Below are 15,140 nucleotides of genomic sequence, written 5' to 3' on the forward strand. Positions count from 1 at the left end.
TGCCTGGGGGGCCGCGGGCGGCGATCAGCTGCGGCCCATAGGGGCGGCCGGGCCCCGCTCCGCGGCTCCGCGCTCCGCCGGGCCCGGCCCCGCCGCCGCCGCCGCCGCCGGCTGGGTGCTGGGCGCCGCGGCGGAGACAATAGAGGCCGGCAGCACGCATGCTCCCGCCCCCGGCCCCCCCGGCCCGCCGCCCTTAACCCCTGCGCTGCTGCCCGGGGCCTCGGCACCGGCACCGGGGCCGCCCCCGAGCCCCCCGGTGCCGCCGCCGCGCCCCCCCCCCGGGGCTGCCCCGAGCCCCCCCCCCCAGCCCCGCGGGGCTCCGGGCCCGGCCGCTGCGGGCAGCGCCAGCCCCGCCCGCCGGGCCCCGAGGGGAGGCCGAGGCCTCGCGGGGGGCACCGGGGGCTGCGGGCGCCGCCGTCGCCTCGGGGCGCGGCACCGGGGCCGGGGGCTCGGTGTACGGGGGGGGGGGGGGGGGTACGGGGAGAACTACAACTCCCAGCAGCCCCCTCTCCCCCCGGTACCGGGGGCTGGGGGGGGACTACATTTCCCAGCAGCCCCCTCTCCCCCAGCACCGGGAGCTGTGCGTGCGGCGGGGTAAAACTACATTTCCCGGCAGCCCCCGCCGCCGAGGCTCCTCCCCCTCGCCGCCTCGCCCCGCCCCGCCCCGGGGCCGGCGTCGGGGCGTTGCCGGGGCGGCGCAAGATGGCGGCGCGCTGGAGCAGCGAGAATGTGGTGGTGGAGTTCCGCGACGCCCAGGTGCGGGCCGCGCCGCCCGCCCGGCTCCTCGCGGCACCGCCGGGCTCCCGGCCGTGGGGCGGGGCTGGGGGGGGGCGGGTCTTGGCAGAGGGGGTCAGGCTGGGGGGGGCGCGGTTTGGGGGCGGTTTTGGGGTCGTTTGGGGGGTTTTTGGTAAAAAGCCTGCGGGGGGGGCTCCCGAGGCCCCTCGGGCCGCAGCGGTCGCCGTGCTCGTGGCACGCTCCGAAGGCACGGGCACACAGCAAACACCGAGCGTGGTGGGCGCAGGCCAGCCCCCGGTGCGTCTCTGTTAGTTTTGGTTAGGGCGCAGCCAGGCCAGCTTCTCTTCCCTTTCCGTCTGTTTTCCAAATACACAAAGCCCGACGCGCGGGTGAGCTTCTCTGCAAGCTCCCGGCTTAGACACAGGCAGAAATAGTAGATACCCTAATGGAACTGTTGAATATTTCTATTACTCTTCCAGATTATGGGGAAGATGCCTTAATTCACGGGGCACTTTATTTCCACTCTCAATTAGATCTCTGAAACATCTATTTTTTCCCAACTGTTGGCAGGCCTCGTAGAAGACGTTACCTCTTCCCACACATCTTTCTTCGTTTTTCCTCCGAGACCATTACAGCCGCTTTGCTGGCTGCTGGTGAGCGTGGCTCGATTAGCAGGAAAAGCGGGTTAGATTTTTAAATAGCAAAAGGGTCAGCATTTATTTTTGAAGTTGCTGCTTGCAGTAGAGCTCCCTTCAGATTTTGCTTACACGCCTTTTTAGGAGCTATTCTGAGAAACAGGTTTTTGCCTTTTTTTTTTTTTTTTTTTTTTAAGGCATTGCCAGTTGCTTCACAGAGCTGAGCCTGGTGGGTGAACTATGAACTACTTCAGCAGGAAACCCAGAAAAATAAAAAATAGGTCTGGAAAATCATCTTCTTGTTCGTCCTCGTGTTCCAGAGCAATGTCAGCTCTGTGTTCACCAGGTGCGTTGGGTCCTGCGCGTCACATCCAGCCTGCCCTCTGTAAGCTAACACAGCTTTCCAGCTCTGTACTCGGAAAGCTTTATATCGGTCTTGTGTTCCTCCTGGAAGAAGTTCTGAAAGCAGTCGTGTCTGTTGGTGAGGATTTGCTCTCGGGAAACTGAGATCCGAAGGCGCTTACTCCTAGATCACGGATTCAAATTGCATCTGGCTCGGAGAGACGTGCCTCATGATTTGATTGCTTATTCATAATGACTTGCGGAGGGGGAAAGAACAGGTGGTTGAGCCTCTTCTGCAGCGCTGCCTTTCAGTCTCACTGGTGTATACCTTAGCAGGGAGGTTAACCACTGGTATTTTGGTCGTTTCGGCTTACTCTGGTGCTTTCCAGAGCTCTTCTGACCTGCCTGTTCTCTCCTGTGAAACCAGAGAGCTTCAGCATCCAGGGCTGCTAGGCTGCTGCTTTCAGACTAACCTTATTTATGTATTTTGGCTTGAGCTTTTTTTAGGAGTCTACGTGAAAGATTTTTGCAGATAGGGAACCCGAGATTGAGAAATGGAAACACCTCAGCTGTTACGCTCCTGTACCAGGCTCGAGCTCTGCCTGTAGGCCGTGCCGTCTCCGACATCCCAACCCCAAAACCAAGATAACTCAAAGAGTGGACAGCTGCTGCATTTATCGCTGTATGTGTCTGCAAAACCAGCTGCCAACCATTTGTAGCAGATATTTGTAGAAGATATTTTCTGGGCTGTGGGCTCAGAGCTGGTTTTCAGACGTGCGGTGTTCGTAACGTGCTTATTGGGATAATTGGTGCTCCTAAACAGCAACTCCAGCTAGTCTGATTGTTTTAGGATAAAGACTCTTTTCAGGTTGGTTTGTTCTGTTTCAGCTTTCCCCTTCTGGAAGGCTGTGCTGTGAAGACTGATGTACCGACACAGACGGCGCGTTAAATGCATCTGACAGCTGCTGAGGGTTTTTTTTTCCCTGTTGCCTAGATAAGAGACTGTAACATTGTAGGGAAGATCTCGCCATAAAATCACTTAATTTGTGACCCAACAGAGTAGCAGCCTGCCACGTGAAGGTTTTTACTTCGATATAATTAGTCATTACGTTTTCTGATGCTCAGTGCCTGGAAAAACAGTTTACCAGCGTTCGTTATTAAAAACGATTCTTAAAGATTTATGAGATCCTGGTGCCAATGCCAGAAAAATAAACTTGTACGTGAAGTTATCAATCACTTTAAATTGACTGCTGTTCTTCTACCTTGGGGAAAGATGGCCAAAGCTGTGTGAAATACGTCGGCTGACGAGCTCTCCATCACATGAGCAGGCTTCCGGTAATGGCTGTAGTGATCCTCATTTTAATTCATCTTGAGCAAATGTGCATCATCGGGGAAAACTTCCTTCTCCTGCTTGATTTTTTTTTGTATAGATTTAATAACGCACGTTGTTTTGCAAGGTGATGTGAAATCTAGGAAGCTGGGATTATTTCTTTACCATTTAGAGATTTAAAAACTGGCTCTTTATTTGAAGTATTAGCTTTAGGATTAGGAAGACCTTGCCAGAAGACTAGATTTGCTACCTAGGAGAAAGCAAGTAAAGCAGAAATCGTGAAGCTCAGCTTGGTGGGGTGCAGGTACAAGCTCTTCTCCCCGTGGACCTCGGGTCTGCAGGAGGGACAAGCCCCCGGTGCTGCTGCCTTTCCCTTGGCTGGGGCACCTGCGAGCAGGGGGTGAGTTCTCCCTCCTGCACTTGAGGACAGGCAATGTTCAGAATGGTTGAAAAAAAATTGTTCGATTCTGTCAAATCTGGTTGAAATGGAACGGGATTGCCGTGCAGGCTCTCTGATTTTAGTGCTGCTTCCAAGTAGCAGCTGTGGGACATCCTGAAGTCTTGCTGGGTCCGTGCTGAGAGTACTTAGTGGAATCGCGAACAGCGGCAGAGACACGCGAAGCCTTCAGATAGGCGGCTTTGAAGATGACAGCAGTGAGGTTGAAGAATGTGGGGCATATTCTGCTTCTGTGCTGCCAACGCTAAAAACTGCCTTGAAGTCGTATCTATGTTTATGGGACGAACTGTGCAGCTTTTCAAGTCAAATTTCCCTTTGTTCTCTGGGCAAGTAAACGAGATCGTCGTCTAATTCCGTTCTGAACGAAGAGGGGGGAGACAATGTTCAGTCTTTTTTTCTTTCTTATGGCACTTAAGTTATCTCAGCCTCCTACACGAGGAGTAAATTCTGATGCCTCTTAGCCATCTCCCGTTTGGAGACCAGCCACGTACAAATGGCTGCACTTTTATCTCCCAGTGCCTATATAATTAAATCTGGCCCTGCAATGGAAGAGAGAGAGGCTGAGAAAGCTCCTGAGCAGGAGCAGGGGCTGATTAATAAGGATTATTAGAGATTGCTGATTGAGCGGCAGCAGCTGTGATTGCCATAGCAGGGAGAACGGAGCAAGGTCTCGGTGCTCATCATGGTGTTTGCCACATCTTGACTTCGTTTTACTTTAAAAAAAATAAAATGATGTTTTCTCTATGCTATCCTGCATCCCCAAATCAACTGCTACACCGTCACCCCGCTGATCCTGTAAGGGGTGTTCCTTCTGCCGTCCCTGAGCTATCAGCTTTGACTCTTACCGTAGCAGTTCGTGCCTTGAAGATGAGCTTGCGGGTTTTCCTGAGCTCCTCCCCAGAGCTGTGTGTCTGACTGAGAGGCTGACCTGACAGCGATAATTTAGTCTTGTTCTCTGTTTCTCTTTAACAGGCAACTGCTATGTCAGTGGACTGCCTGGGACAGCACGCGGTACTCTCAGGGTGAGTGTGACAGTCCCCGTTAGAAATGTGTGCCAGGCACTTCCCCAAGCCAGATCAGCAACCTTGAGGCTGACCTCAGCTCAAGGGCTGACGAATTGTTTCGGAAAGGTGCAGCTGAGTTCTGTTCGAGGCTTCGTGAAGAGGATCTGGGTCACGTTTCCGATGGGACGCGGAGTTTAAAGCCAGCACCAACAGCAAAATAAAACACTGCTGTGACTTCCCTGATGTGTTTCCCTGAATCTGCTTGTGGGAGGTGGAGCACCCGAAAGTACTGCTTGGGTTCTGCTTGAAATATGGATTAAGTCATTTGCTCGAGATGAAATATGCCCCAGAGATCCCCGTGGTGTGCTTGGTCAGAGGAGCCAAGCTCTCTGACCTGTTCCTGTGTTGGCTCAGCGTGGGATGATCCTCACCAAGAGCCAAACGTCTCCTGCTGTGGTTTCTCAGGGCTTGTTTCCTACCCTCTGCTCTCCCATTTCCCTTTACCGTTGCCACCCCCACCCACGAGGTGTTAGCAGAGCTGATCTGACAGCGATGTGTTCCTGTGCGTGCTAGGCTTTGCCTCGTCCGTCTCTGTACCTTTGACAAGCCAGCTGTGGGACTTCCAGGGGGCCGTAAGGGGGACGCCGAGGTACCGTGCTGGGTTTGCTGCTGAGGACGTGCATGGCTCTGCCCTCAGCAGCTCCGGTCACGGAGCCCTTTCACTAACACGGCTCTGCAGGAGGTGCTGTGAACTCCGAGCTCCTGGCAGGGCTTGGCATTGGGGAGCCACTTCCAGGGCAAGTCTTGGACTGCTCAGCAGGAGCCTGCCCAGCTGCCACCGTCCTGTGCCCGGTTACCGCACTGATTTGGATGCTCCTTTCCATTTCAGGCACAGCTTTGGTTGCTCTTGGAGGAAAAGGGTGGCTGGGCACAACTCGGAGGCCTTCTTGCTTCCATGCAAAGCCCTGCGCAGGAGCAGCCCGCTCAGCAGCTGGTTTGGGTCTGACTCGATGCCTGTTCTTGTACCTGCACAGCTCCCAGTGTATTTGGGCCAGAAGCGAGCTGAGGGCAGGCTGCTATTCAGCATCGGGTCCAGCTGCTTTTCAGGCTTCTCCAGCAGCTGCTCAGCATTCGCCTCCTTTCTTTTTAAAGCTGTGGAAGAGCCTCAGAGGCTTCAGCGTCTTCAGAGCTGGTAGCCCTGAGGGCTTTGGTTTGGAAAGGCAGCAAAGGTGTTCTCTGTGCTCTTTCTCTTGGGAAAACTCGCAGTGCTGAGAGCAGCTGTGTGCTTGCTGTGCGGCTGACATACGTGGCGCTGATGTGGTTAATTATGTATGGCTCCCTACATTTTGGTGCTGGTCTTCCATTAGAGCTCAGCTGCCTTACAATTATTTCTGGGTGGTTTATCTTGCTCCGAAGATGAATCACGCTGGAGGGAACGATACCTCACCTAGCTCTGCGGGGAGCCGGCCAGGTCCAGCAGGATGTATGAGCTCAGCTGCAGCATCATGCGAACGTCTCGCTGCTGCAGACAGGGTTAGCTCAGGTCAGTAATGCAGCCAGGTCAGTGCAGTGTCGTGTCCACCCACGTTAACGAGCTGCTGCAGCTGAGCTGGCTCTGCACGGCTCTGCTCGTACCGTCTGCAGAACCAAGCCCCCAAACCGTGTGGTGTGAAAACCCTCAGCCGCCTTTGTCAGGGCACCGCTTCCCAGTGCTTCCTTCCATGTCCCAGATATCTGGGGCTTTCTGTGGTCTGAGCTTCCCACTGCATTTGCAGATTCTGTCTAATATCCATGTCTTGATTTTTAATTTTTATTAAATATACTCCTTTTGGAATTATGTGGTCAAACCTAGCGTTCTCAGGAAGGTATTTTCACAAGGCTCGTTAAAAGCTTCCCTTGGCGTTCTGGTCACCAGGCTGTAAGTTCCCTGTGAGCTTGGGGCTTGGAGATAAGGAGCGTGTGATGCAGCCTTTTTGTATCTCTGCCTTGCAGCCGCCGTTTCCTCTACATAGTCAACCTGGATGCCCCGAACGAGGGTCACCGCAAGATCTCCCGACAGAGCAAGTGGGACATCGGGGCGGTGCAGTGGAACCCCCACGACAGCTGCGCCTACTACTTTGCGGCTTCGGTAAGTTCACTCGTTTAAAAGCTGTAGCTCGTGCTCTTCCCCGGGCTTTCGTGGGTGAGACTCTGCACTGGGAAGGCTGTGTGGGGCTGGCACGGGCGTGCCTCTGCAGGTCACGTAGCAAGAGGAAGCCTAATTCTGATTTGCTGCCAGCGAGGTGAGGCGCTGGGCTTGGCGGTTCTCAGTTATTGGACGGTAAGTGTTGAACCTAGTTTTGCTTCCTCGTCTTCTGTAAAGCACCTTGCCAGATAAATCAGGCATCCGGCCGGTCCTTTTCTGGAAGGAAGGGGGATGTTCTGTTTCTGACCTCCATTCTGTTATGAGATCTGCCAGTTATTGAATTTCTTGCTCTGTGCTGTTTTGTTTTCGCCTCCCTGCCTTCCTGGTGGGATGTGGTGCACCAGGCAGTCCGTAAATAGCCCAAGTCAAAACTGGCTCACCGCTGTAACAACCTGGGCTGGCAGATGGGCAGGCACCAGGTCAGCAAGGAGTTCTTATTTCGTGTGTGGAGAAGTAAATCAGCTGGTCTGAAGAAGCAGTAGTGCAAACGGTGTTTAAAAAGGGCTGGTCTAGTGGCCATCTGAGACTTGGGCGCAGCCTGTAGCTCTTAACTCAGCCTGTCGTGCTCTGTAGCTCGTTCGTTCACCCAGCGTGCGCAGCTCCCGCCAGCAGCAGCCTGTGCTGCAGCACTGTGGTTGACAGCTACTGGCACTAGCTGGGCACAGACCTTTCTTTTCTTCGCAGACATCTTTGCTGTTGCGTCCTGAAATAGGTGGGGTGGGCAGGTTTCATCTATTGTTTCGAGAAAACACTTAGTTGAAGATGATTTTCAGGGATTTTTTGTTCCTTTTGCCTCCAGGACTGGCTACTACTGGCATTAAAGGTGGCCCGAAAAGGGGACCAGTGGTGCCAGTTACAGCCTTTGCCAGTTTGTTCTCTGACATTCCCTGACCCTCAGTCTTTCTCCTCCCAGCTCTGGTGCATGAATGATGTCTTAAAGGTCCCTGCCTGTTCATAGAAGCCTTCAGCAGCCATCCTTCTGTTCAGCTAGTCGTAGGTGGCATCAAACCTCTCCGCTCCTGTTTGTAGATGAAGATGCTAAGATGTAGTTGCTGCTGCACATCAGGCGAGGGATCCCCAAGATGGGATCAGGCAGGTTCCCCAGTTTGGGTCAGGAACGCCTCCCCAGCAGCTGTCTCCCAGTTAGCTGGCGTTCCGGTGCCGATGCAGCATGGCCCTGCCCGAGGACTGGCATTTAGCCTGTCCTGTTTGGAAGGGGGAAGCAGGCTTGTGCTGTGTGCTTGGGTCTGCCTTCCAGGTCAGGTCTGGATGTGCTTGTGCAGGGCCATGCCTAGGGGGGCGAAGTTATATCGGGAAGGCCAAATTAGCTGGGATTCATCACGGTAAAGATGCACTTGGCTCCTTTTGGACTCAAGCTGGCTGTTGATCCTCCATGAACCTCTGCCGAGGTCATCATATGGAGCCAGCTGATGTGCACCACGCAAGTCTTGTAGACAGTCCCGAGGGTCCTTACCCCTCTGCATCCCCGTTAGGAGGCTTCCATCCTGCTTGCAGAAAGCTTTTCCAATTGACTTCCAATTGACTGGAAGCGGTGCAGGCAGAGGGGGAGCCTGTCCTTGTGCTTGGATAAGGGCGTCTCGTTGTTTTGGCTTCTTTCCAGAAGAGCTGAAACACGTCCTCTTGCTGTGCTCGGCCGTGTCAGCCCTCTGGCTCGAGCGCACTTCTGGGGACTCCTGAGCTGTTGTTTAGAAATGCCATTGTTTTCCATGCTAGATCCTCCTGTTACTCTTGTTGTGTGGTCACAAATGCTTGAGCAAGAGGGTGATGAAATCCCTGGAAGTTTGTGCTATTTCTTATCATCAGAAGCACTTTTTTGAAAGCGCTTTTATAAAAAGTGCTTCTGGTGGGAGGAGCTGTCGTTCTGCCACACCTGGTGCTACAGGCAGCGCTTTCCACGTGAGATGCCCCACTAAAAGCCTGAGGAACTTCTGGTGATACTTATCTTGTAGCATCGACCTTGGAGTCCTGGACAAATCCTGTTGGGTAATTTCACTCTCCTCTCTTAAGTCTTTCTGTCAGTGAGAAACACACAAGGAGTTTTCCTTGCCCCAAGCTCTTGCGCAGCCCTGCTGTGAGCTGTTAGAGAGATGCCATATATTATTGCTGAGCTGGGAGGAGGCCTTCCATTTCAGGGAAGGCTGGAGTGTTTTATCCATTTGCAAGTTCAAATTCTTGTGAAGCAGCTTTGGGGTAGGAAAAAAAAGGCCACAGATCATAAGATTTGTCTGGTCTCTATTATCTTTATCCTCGTCTGCATGTACGCTTGAAAATGAGGGGCTAGTGAAGATCAAATTTTGAAGAGCTATTATTTTGATTTTTGCAAAACCAACGTGAATTTCCAGCCAGGGCTCAAGACCCACAGTGCTTGGTGCTATTTATGCACCACAAAAGGCGATTCAGCCTGGGCCAGCTCTAATCTTTCAGGGGCAGGAAGTAAATTTTGGTTGAGGCAGAACGTGAACTTAAAGTACAACAGCTAGTTTCAAATAAGTGTGTGTGTGTGGCTGGGTTTGGGGGAGGATTTATTCCTGGAATGAATGAAGAAGCCCTAAATAACATTGCCATTGATTCATCTGGTTTGCTCCTGTGGTTTACAGTTAGTGATAAGCACTTGAAGGTTTTTTTTCTGGGCTGGCAACAATGGAAGTACCCTTGAGGAGGTGACCCTGAAGCCGTCAGACTGTGCTGGTCTCATTTTACAGTGGCCCTGACTATCGCAGAAGGGAATTGAGGGAATGTTGAGGAGGACCAGTGGTGATCCATCATCTCCCTCACTGAGAACTCTGGTTGTGAACACGAACAGACTGGCAGGGTATTCCTGCGGAGAGAATTTGGCTGCCTGCAGTTACAGCTGCTTGTTAGGACATACAAGTTCTGAGAACATCATTTCATGGAAACGTTTTGCAATGTGATTTTTCTCCTGTTCTTGTTTATCTCCGATTTTAAGTGGATGTAATTAAAGCGTAGGCTTTTGAGTCCTTGCAGCCTGTAGGTTCATCTTTGTTCTCCTGCTCTGGGCAAGGACTCTGCTATTCACAGTGGGACTGATTGGTAACAGGTTATTCAAAGGGAAAGGAACCTGGTCCTGGCACATGGCTTCCTGCCCTGTCTTGTTTGCCTGCCATTGTCTTCTTTCTTCCTTTTAATTTCAGAGCAACCAGCGAGTTGACCTGTATAAGTGGAAGGAAGGTAACGGGGAAGTTTGCACATCCTTGCAAGGACACACACGTGTGATCAGGTGAGAAACAAGTGGTGCTGTGAACTGCTGGGTGGAAAACAAAGAGCTGTTTCATTGAAGGTGAATGTTTCGGTCCTGATCCTACTCAGGTTCTACTCTGAGCCTGTTTTTACTTGCTGTTTGCCCTTCTGCCTTGCCTTCCCATCTGGAGAAGATGTCAGATGTGAAGTGGCTCCCCCAGAATATCCACATAGCCCTTGATGGCTTTTGTGTCATTGCCTTAGGCTGCTGTCCTTGTAATAAACAGGACCGTCAGCAGGGAAACAGATAGCGGCAGCACGTTTATTAAATTGAATCTCAGCCATGTTTCTGTGGGATACAGCTGAATTAAAGCAGGTAATCCCAAAGATGAAGTTCACGGTGGGTTAGTGGTGCATGGAAGATCTCTGCCTGCAGTTCCAGGGGTGTGCTTTAGCGCTGGGCTGGAAATGCAGGTGAAACAGTGTTTTTTACTCCAGCTCCTGACTATGAAAAGTAGTCGCAGCAAATTGAAATGGCAGTTGTTTGGGCTGCCTGGAGGCTCTTCGTGTCCCAGGTGCACCTGGTGAGCCCAACAGGAAGGCATTCCAGAACGAAGGGTTGATGCCAAGAATGTGTGGTAACAGGGAACTCGCAGTGTGCCTGTTCCTGTGGGGGAAAGAGCACACGCATGTGACAACTATAAAGCTCAGGGCTAGGGGGATGTTTCACTGGAATTTACCCAGAAGTATTGCATTGCTTCTTGGAATTTACTTAGAGAAATGATTAAGATCTTGTTTTTTACTTAAAAAGTTTCAGTAGATGTCTTGGAGTAGCCATGAATTTGTCAAAGAAATGTACTGGGGGCTTGCTAACTGCTAATTATTGAATAATTGTTGATGCTAACTGCTTTTCTCTGCTTTCCTACTCTAACTTTGCATTTGCAGTGACTTGGACTGGGCGGTGTTTGAGCCAGACCTGCTGGTCACCAGTTCCGTTGACACGTACATCTACATCTGGGACATCAAGTAAGAACCAGCATGTCTCTGCACTGCAGGGAAATCGCTGGGCTCGTTTCCATAATTAGCAGCTTGCAGGGCAAAGCACGCACTGAAGGGTGCTGCTTTTCAGCTTTGCTTACAAAGGGCTCCATCCACTTCCCGTGATCTTGAAGGCGGCTTCTGGTTCCTTGCTTTCAAGCCAGTTCAGAGTCAGTGAAGGGACGCAGGTATAGTTAAGTCACAGTCATGCTCCTGAGTGGGGAAAAAATACCTACTGCCTTCTGTCCCTAGCTACTTCAGAGCTTTCCTTGGAAGCTTTTCCTAGAACCCATGGGTGTTCCTCAAGATTTCTTTTCCCCTTTAGCTGAGTGAGTGAGCACCATTTCATGATCCTGCAGTCATTTTCCTCTAAATTCAGTGACTGTAGCTGACTCTCCCTCAGTGGTGTGAAGACTGGCAGCACTGTTCAGGAACCTTTTCCAGTTCATGACTTCCCTGGATTCCTGGTGCTTTATATCATGAGTAATTTCACAGTAGCAGATCTGTCCAAAACTGCCAACATTAAAGCCCCACATTTTATACCTGAGAAGCAGGGAGCTGTCACTGGGGCTCCTGGGTCCTCGTGCTGGCTGTACAGCAACTCTTTATGACCCCTGGCAAGTCACTTTGTTCCTCTCTGCCTCCCTTGCTCAGTTATAATAGAAGGATAATTATATAACCCCACTGCACCAGGGTACCCTGAGGCTTGTTTAGCTCCTACGAAGCACTTAGATCCTTGGTTAAATGGTGCTTGAGAACGGCAATATATTATTAATGTGTAATTAAAAGACAGAGAGACAATAACTGCTGGTTGTGTTTTCCTGTGATACTATCTTAGTGCCAAGCAAAAAAAAAAAAAGTCTCTGAAGGTTGTGTCAGGAGCCCTGCTTTAACTTTGCTGTGCCCTTCCACCATTTTGTGTCTGTGTGTATCACCCATCCAAAAATGCTTGCTTAGTCTCTGACTAACGCCTGCATCCTGCGTGTACTGACTGGCAAGGTCTGAGTGTCCAAGGGCAGTGAGTTCTGGGGGCTGCTGGCCTCCAGCAAGAGAACATCCTGGTGAAGCCTCTAACGAAGCTCTAGGGAAGTAATCCTGCAGTAAGAGGAGCTGGAAGTTCCCCGCTTCATTTTTCCTACAAAATAACTTTCTGAGTAGACAGAAATTCTTGGTGGGAGAGATGCTGTTCATTCCAGAAAATACTTTGCTTTTCAGCTAGCCTGAAAAGCTGAAGACGCTATTCCTTGTTTCCACTGGCGTTTTTTTCCTGAAGGGGCAGGTGACTTCCTGAGGAGCAATGTCAAGGATTGAATTACTGCCTTGATTCATGTTCTAGCTGCTGCGAGCTGTTGTGGTGCCACGCTGGCTTGTACCACCGCAGAAATTGGTCTGTAGAGTCTGTGTAGCTGGGTTTACATCCTGTTAATGTTATTGTTGTATCCTGGACGTGAAGCCTTTGCTCTGAAGTCACTGCTCCATCTGCCTTGAATCAGGGTCTGCAAAGGCTCGACAAACACATCCATGGCTTTTGTTGATTTTTTTCCACAGCTGTTTGTTCCTTTCAGTTCTCCTGGGAAAGGCGGTTTTGTTGCTTCCTTAACAACTTAAGTGAGCCCAGTGTTTCCTCTGCCTGCCCGGTAGCAACATGCCACCCAGTGCACGTGTTTCCCTTCCCTCGCGTCCCCTCCAGCTCCATCCTAGGTCCTAAATTTGTTGCTGCATTTTGTGGCAATAATGGCTGCTGTCCTCCAGCTCGTTACTTCTTGATTATTCCATTTAATGAGGCATATTTGAGTTTTAGATTTACAATTTAAGTGAGCAGGAGGCGCATTAACTCCCAAGAGGCAGCAATCGAATCAGTCCTGGCACAGTGAGGAGCTCCCTGGGGCGGCTGGGCCTGCTGGGCTGTGCCCTGGGTGCTCACATTCACCACGTTGTGTTTCAGAGACACCAGGAAGCCTACGGTCTCGCTCTCTGCAGTCGGTAAGTATGCTGTGTATATGTGATATAGTCATGTTTAATATATAAAGTCAGTGTTGTGCGCCCCTGCTGTCCTTCCTTTCTTCCTTCGTGCTCTGAGGCTGAACGTGGCGGAGTACTGAAGTGCCACCACATGTGATTGTCCCATGCAGCTGCAGCCTGAGAGGCTCCTTCACAGCTCCTTTTGGAGGAGCAGAATGCAGAAGGGATGGGAGTGAGGATGGAGAGGAAGAGTTCCCTTGTGCTGCTGATTTTTAGGAGAAGGTGAATAGTAACAAAAGGAGCTTCTGTGCTCCTTTGCCTGCCAGCCAGCCAGCTGGAGTTGGGGGCTCATGGCATAGAAATGGGAGGAAAAATGAGTTCACTGGGGTGGGTTAAAATATGGAGTGAGAAGACTGATAAAACGAAGGGGCTGGGGCCTTCAGCAGGCTCCCTGCTGGATGAGTTAGCCACAGGTTCTTGTCTCAGCAATTAGTGAGCCTCCCCTAAGCTGTTTCTTGTGTTGCTTCTCAAAGTCTCCCACAACTTACCTGCCTTGCAGCGGGTGCCCCAGCTGCAGCTCCAGCCCTTGGAGGCTCCCAGGCTGTGCCTGGGCTGGCCGTCCTGAACATTGTGGGCACTTGTGCCTTCTGGATGTGAACAGCTTCCACCCTGCTTAACCACCCTGCCACGCTGCTTGTCCTCTGCGTGCTGCTTGTCTGCGATGTCTCCGTGTCCTGTTGTGTTCGGCTGAACCAGCTGAGAACCTCGACTGCGCTCCAGGCAGTGGTGGTGACTGCCGACTGCCCAGCCCGCCCCCCTTGAGGGGCTGGGAGCTTTACCAGCCTGTGTTGTGCTTCCCTGGAGCACCTTCAGCATGCTGGGAGCTGCAGTGATGACACGAAAACCCTTCCTGCGGGCTGCACCTGCTCTGGAAAGGCGCTTGTCATGGCTGTTGGCAGCGCTGCCTGTATCACCGCCTGCCGGCAGGTGCTGCATGTCAGTCCTGGCCAGTTCGTGCAGGAGGAGGATGAAGTGTAGATGAGGAGCAAAACGTGTCCTTTTCCTGAGTCACTGTTCCCAGCACTGCAGCAGTCCTCATAGCACGCGTCTCGTGTTCTGCTGCTCAGTTCAGCTCTGTAGGCTGCACATCTGCAGCCTCTCCTTCCCTCCCAGCTGGTAAGCCTCTCCGCCACAGTGCTACAAAAACCTTGCAGAATTGGAGAGAAGCAGCAAAAGCCGTACGGAATTGGAGATGCAGCGTTCTGTTCCGGTGCCTGGGGTGCGGTTCCACAGGTCAGCTGAGCCAGCCCAGTAGCCAGCTCCCCAGAGTCTCCCTCCTCCCGTGCCTGGTTCTGTCTCGTGCTGGTCCAGACGTTCGTGTACCCTTCAGTGAGTGGATCAGCTCAATCAACACAGCCTGTTTGCGGCCCTTTTCCCCCAGGCTAGCTTTTTGCCAGACTGGGAGGGTGAATCTGTTCCCCGTGCAGCAGGAGGTAGGCAACGAAGGCATAGCAGCAGGCTGTGAGATCTATTTAGCTTTCTCATGAACCTCACCGTTTTGATGGTGTAAAATGTTTTGAAAATACTTACAGAGTAAGGATGAACAGAACACACGTTTCTCTTCCAATGTCTGAACAGTCCACACTGACCGAAGCCTAATTTTGTTTCATATCAGAAACCAGCAGCCCACGTCTGGGTTAGGCCCTTGATTGAGTCCCTCGTGATACCTGGACCACCCAGTTTCTGTACAATGCCACTGATATCTTTGACTTTTGGTGTATTTTGACAGTTTCTGAGGTGGGCCTTTTGATCCACTTGGTGTGCTTACCTGCAGCTGGCCAGCCTCGTGGTCCACCTGCACCATAGTCTTCTCCCACACCTCTATGTTAATAACAGATGAAGGGCACTGGTGTCCTGTATTGCATCAGACAGCACAGAGGGTGTTGAGGAAACGAATTCGTCTGTGGGCACTGGGAAGCAGCTTGAATGAAAACAGAAGGGATTTGGGAGGGGGGTGATGAACCTGCAGTTCTTGTATGGAAGAAGTTTGTTCCATCTGAGCTAATAGACACGGATATTTTAATCCAGTGCAACCTGTGGCACGACAGCACACAACTGGAACATGCTTTGAGGTCTTCAGAGGACAAATATTAAGCTGAGAAATCAGGATTTACTCACTTCCAGCCAGCCTTCATGCTGGCTACTGGGATATCTTTCCTCTGAAGGACTTTCT

At 51.8% G+C, this 15,140-nt stretch overlaps 1 protein-coding gene across 6 annotated transcripts in view; it reads left to right on the top strand.

The window, feature by feature from the left end:
- The first annotated feature begins 493 nt into the window (after positions 1-493).
- The window catches only part of WDR59 (WD repeat domain 59), a 48,422-nt gene continuing 33,775 nt past the window's right edge, over positions 494-15,140 (top strand). Inside the window, exons 1-8 of one of the 6 annotated variants that reach the window (XM_083851895.1) lie at positions 496-756; positions 1,568-2,394; positions 2,601-3,047; positions 4,472-4,521; positions 6,496-6,631; positions 9,862-9,947; positions 10,853-10,933; positions 12,891-12,928. In XM_083851895.1, the coding sequence (XP_083708021.1) occupies positions 3,033-3,047; positions 4,472-4,521; positions 6,496-6,631; positions 9,862-9,947; positions 10,853-10,933; positions 12,891-12,928 (406 nt within the window). In that variant the 5' untranslated portion in view covers positions 496-756; positions 1,568-2,394; positions 2,601-3,032. Of the gene's footprint in view, positions 757-1,567; positions 2,395-2,600; positions 3,048-4,471; positions 4,522-6,495; positions 6,632-9,861; positions 9,948-10,852; positions 10,934-12,890; positions 12,929-15,140 lie in introns of those variants that run through there. The other 5 variants (XM_083851898.1, XM_083851896.1, XR_014589131.1 and 2 more) reach the window with 5 other exon arrangements.

This window comes from Anser anser (assembly GCF_964211835.1).
Source record: "Anser anser genome assembly, chromosome: 11".
NCBI lineage: Eukaryota > Metazoa > Chordata > Aves > Anseriformes > Anatidae > Anser > Anser anser.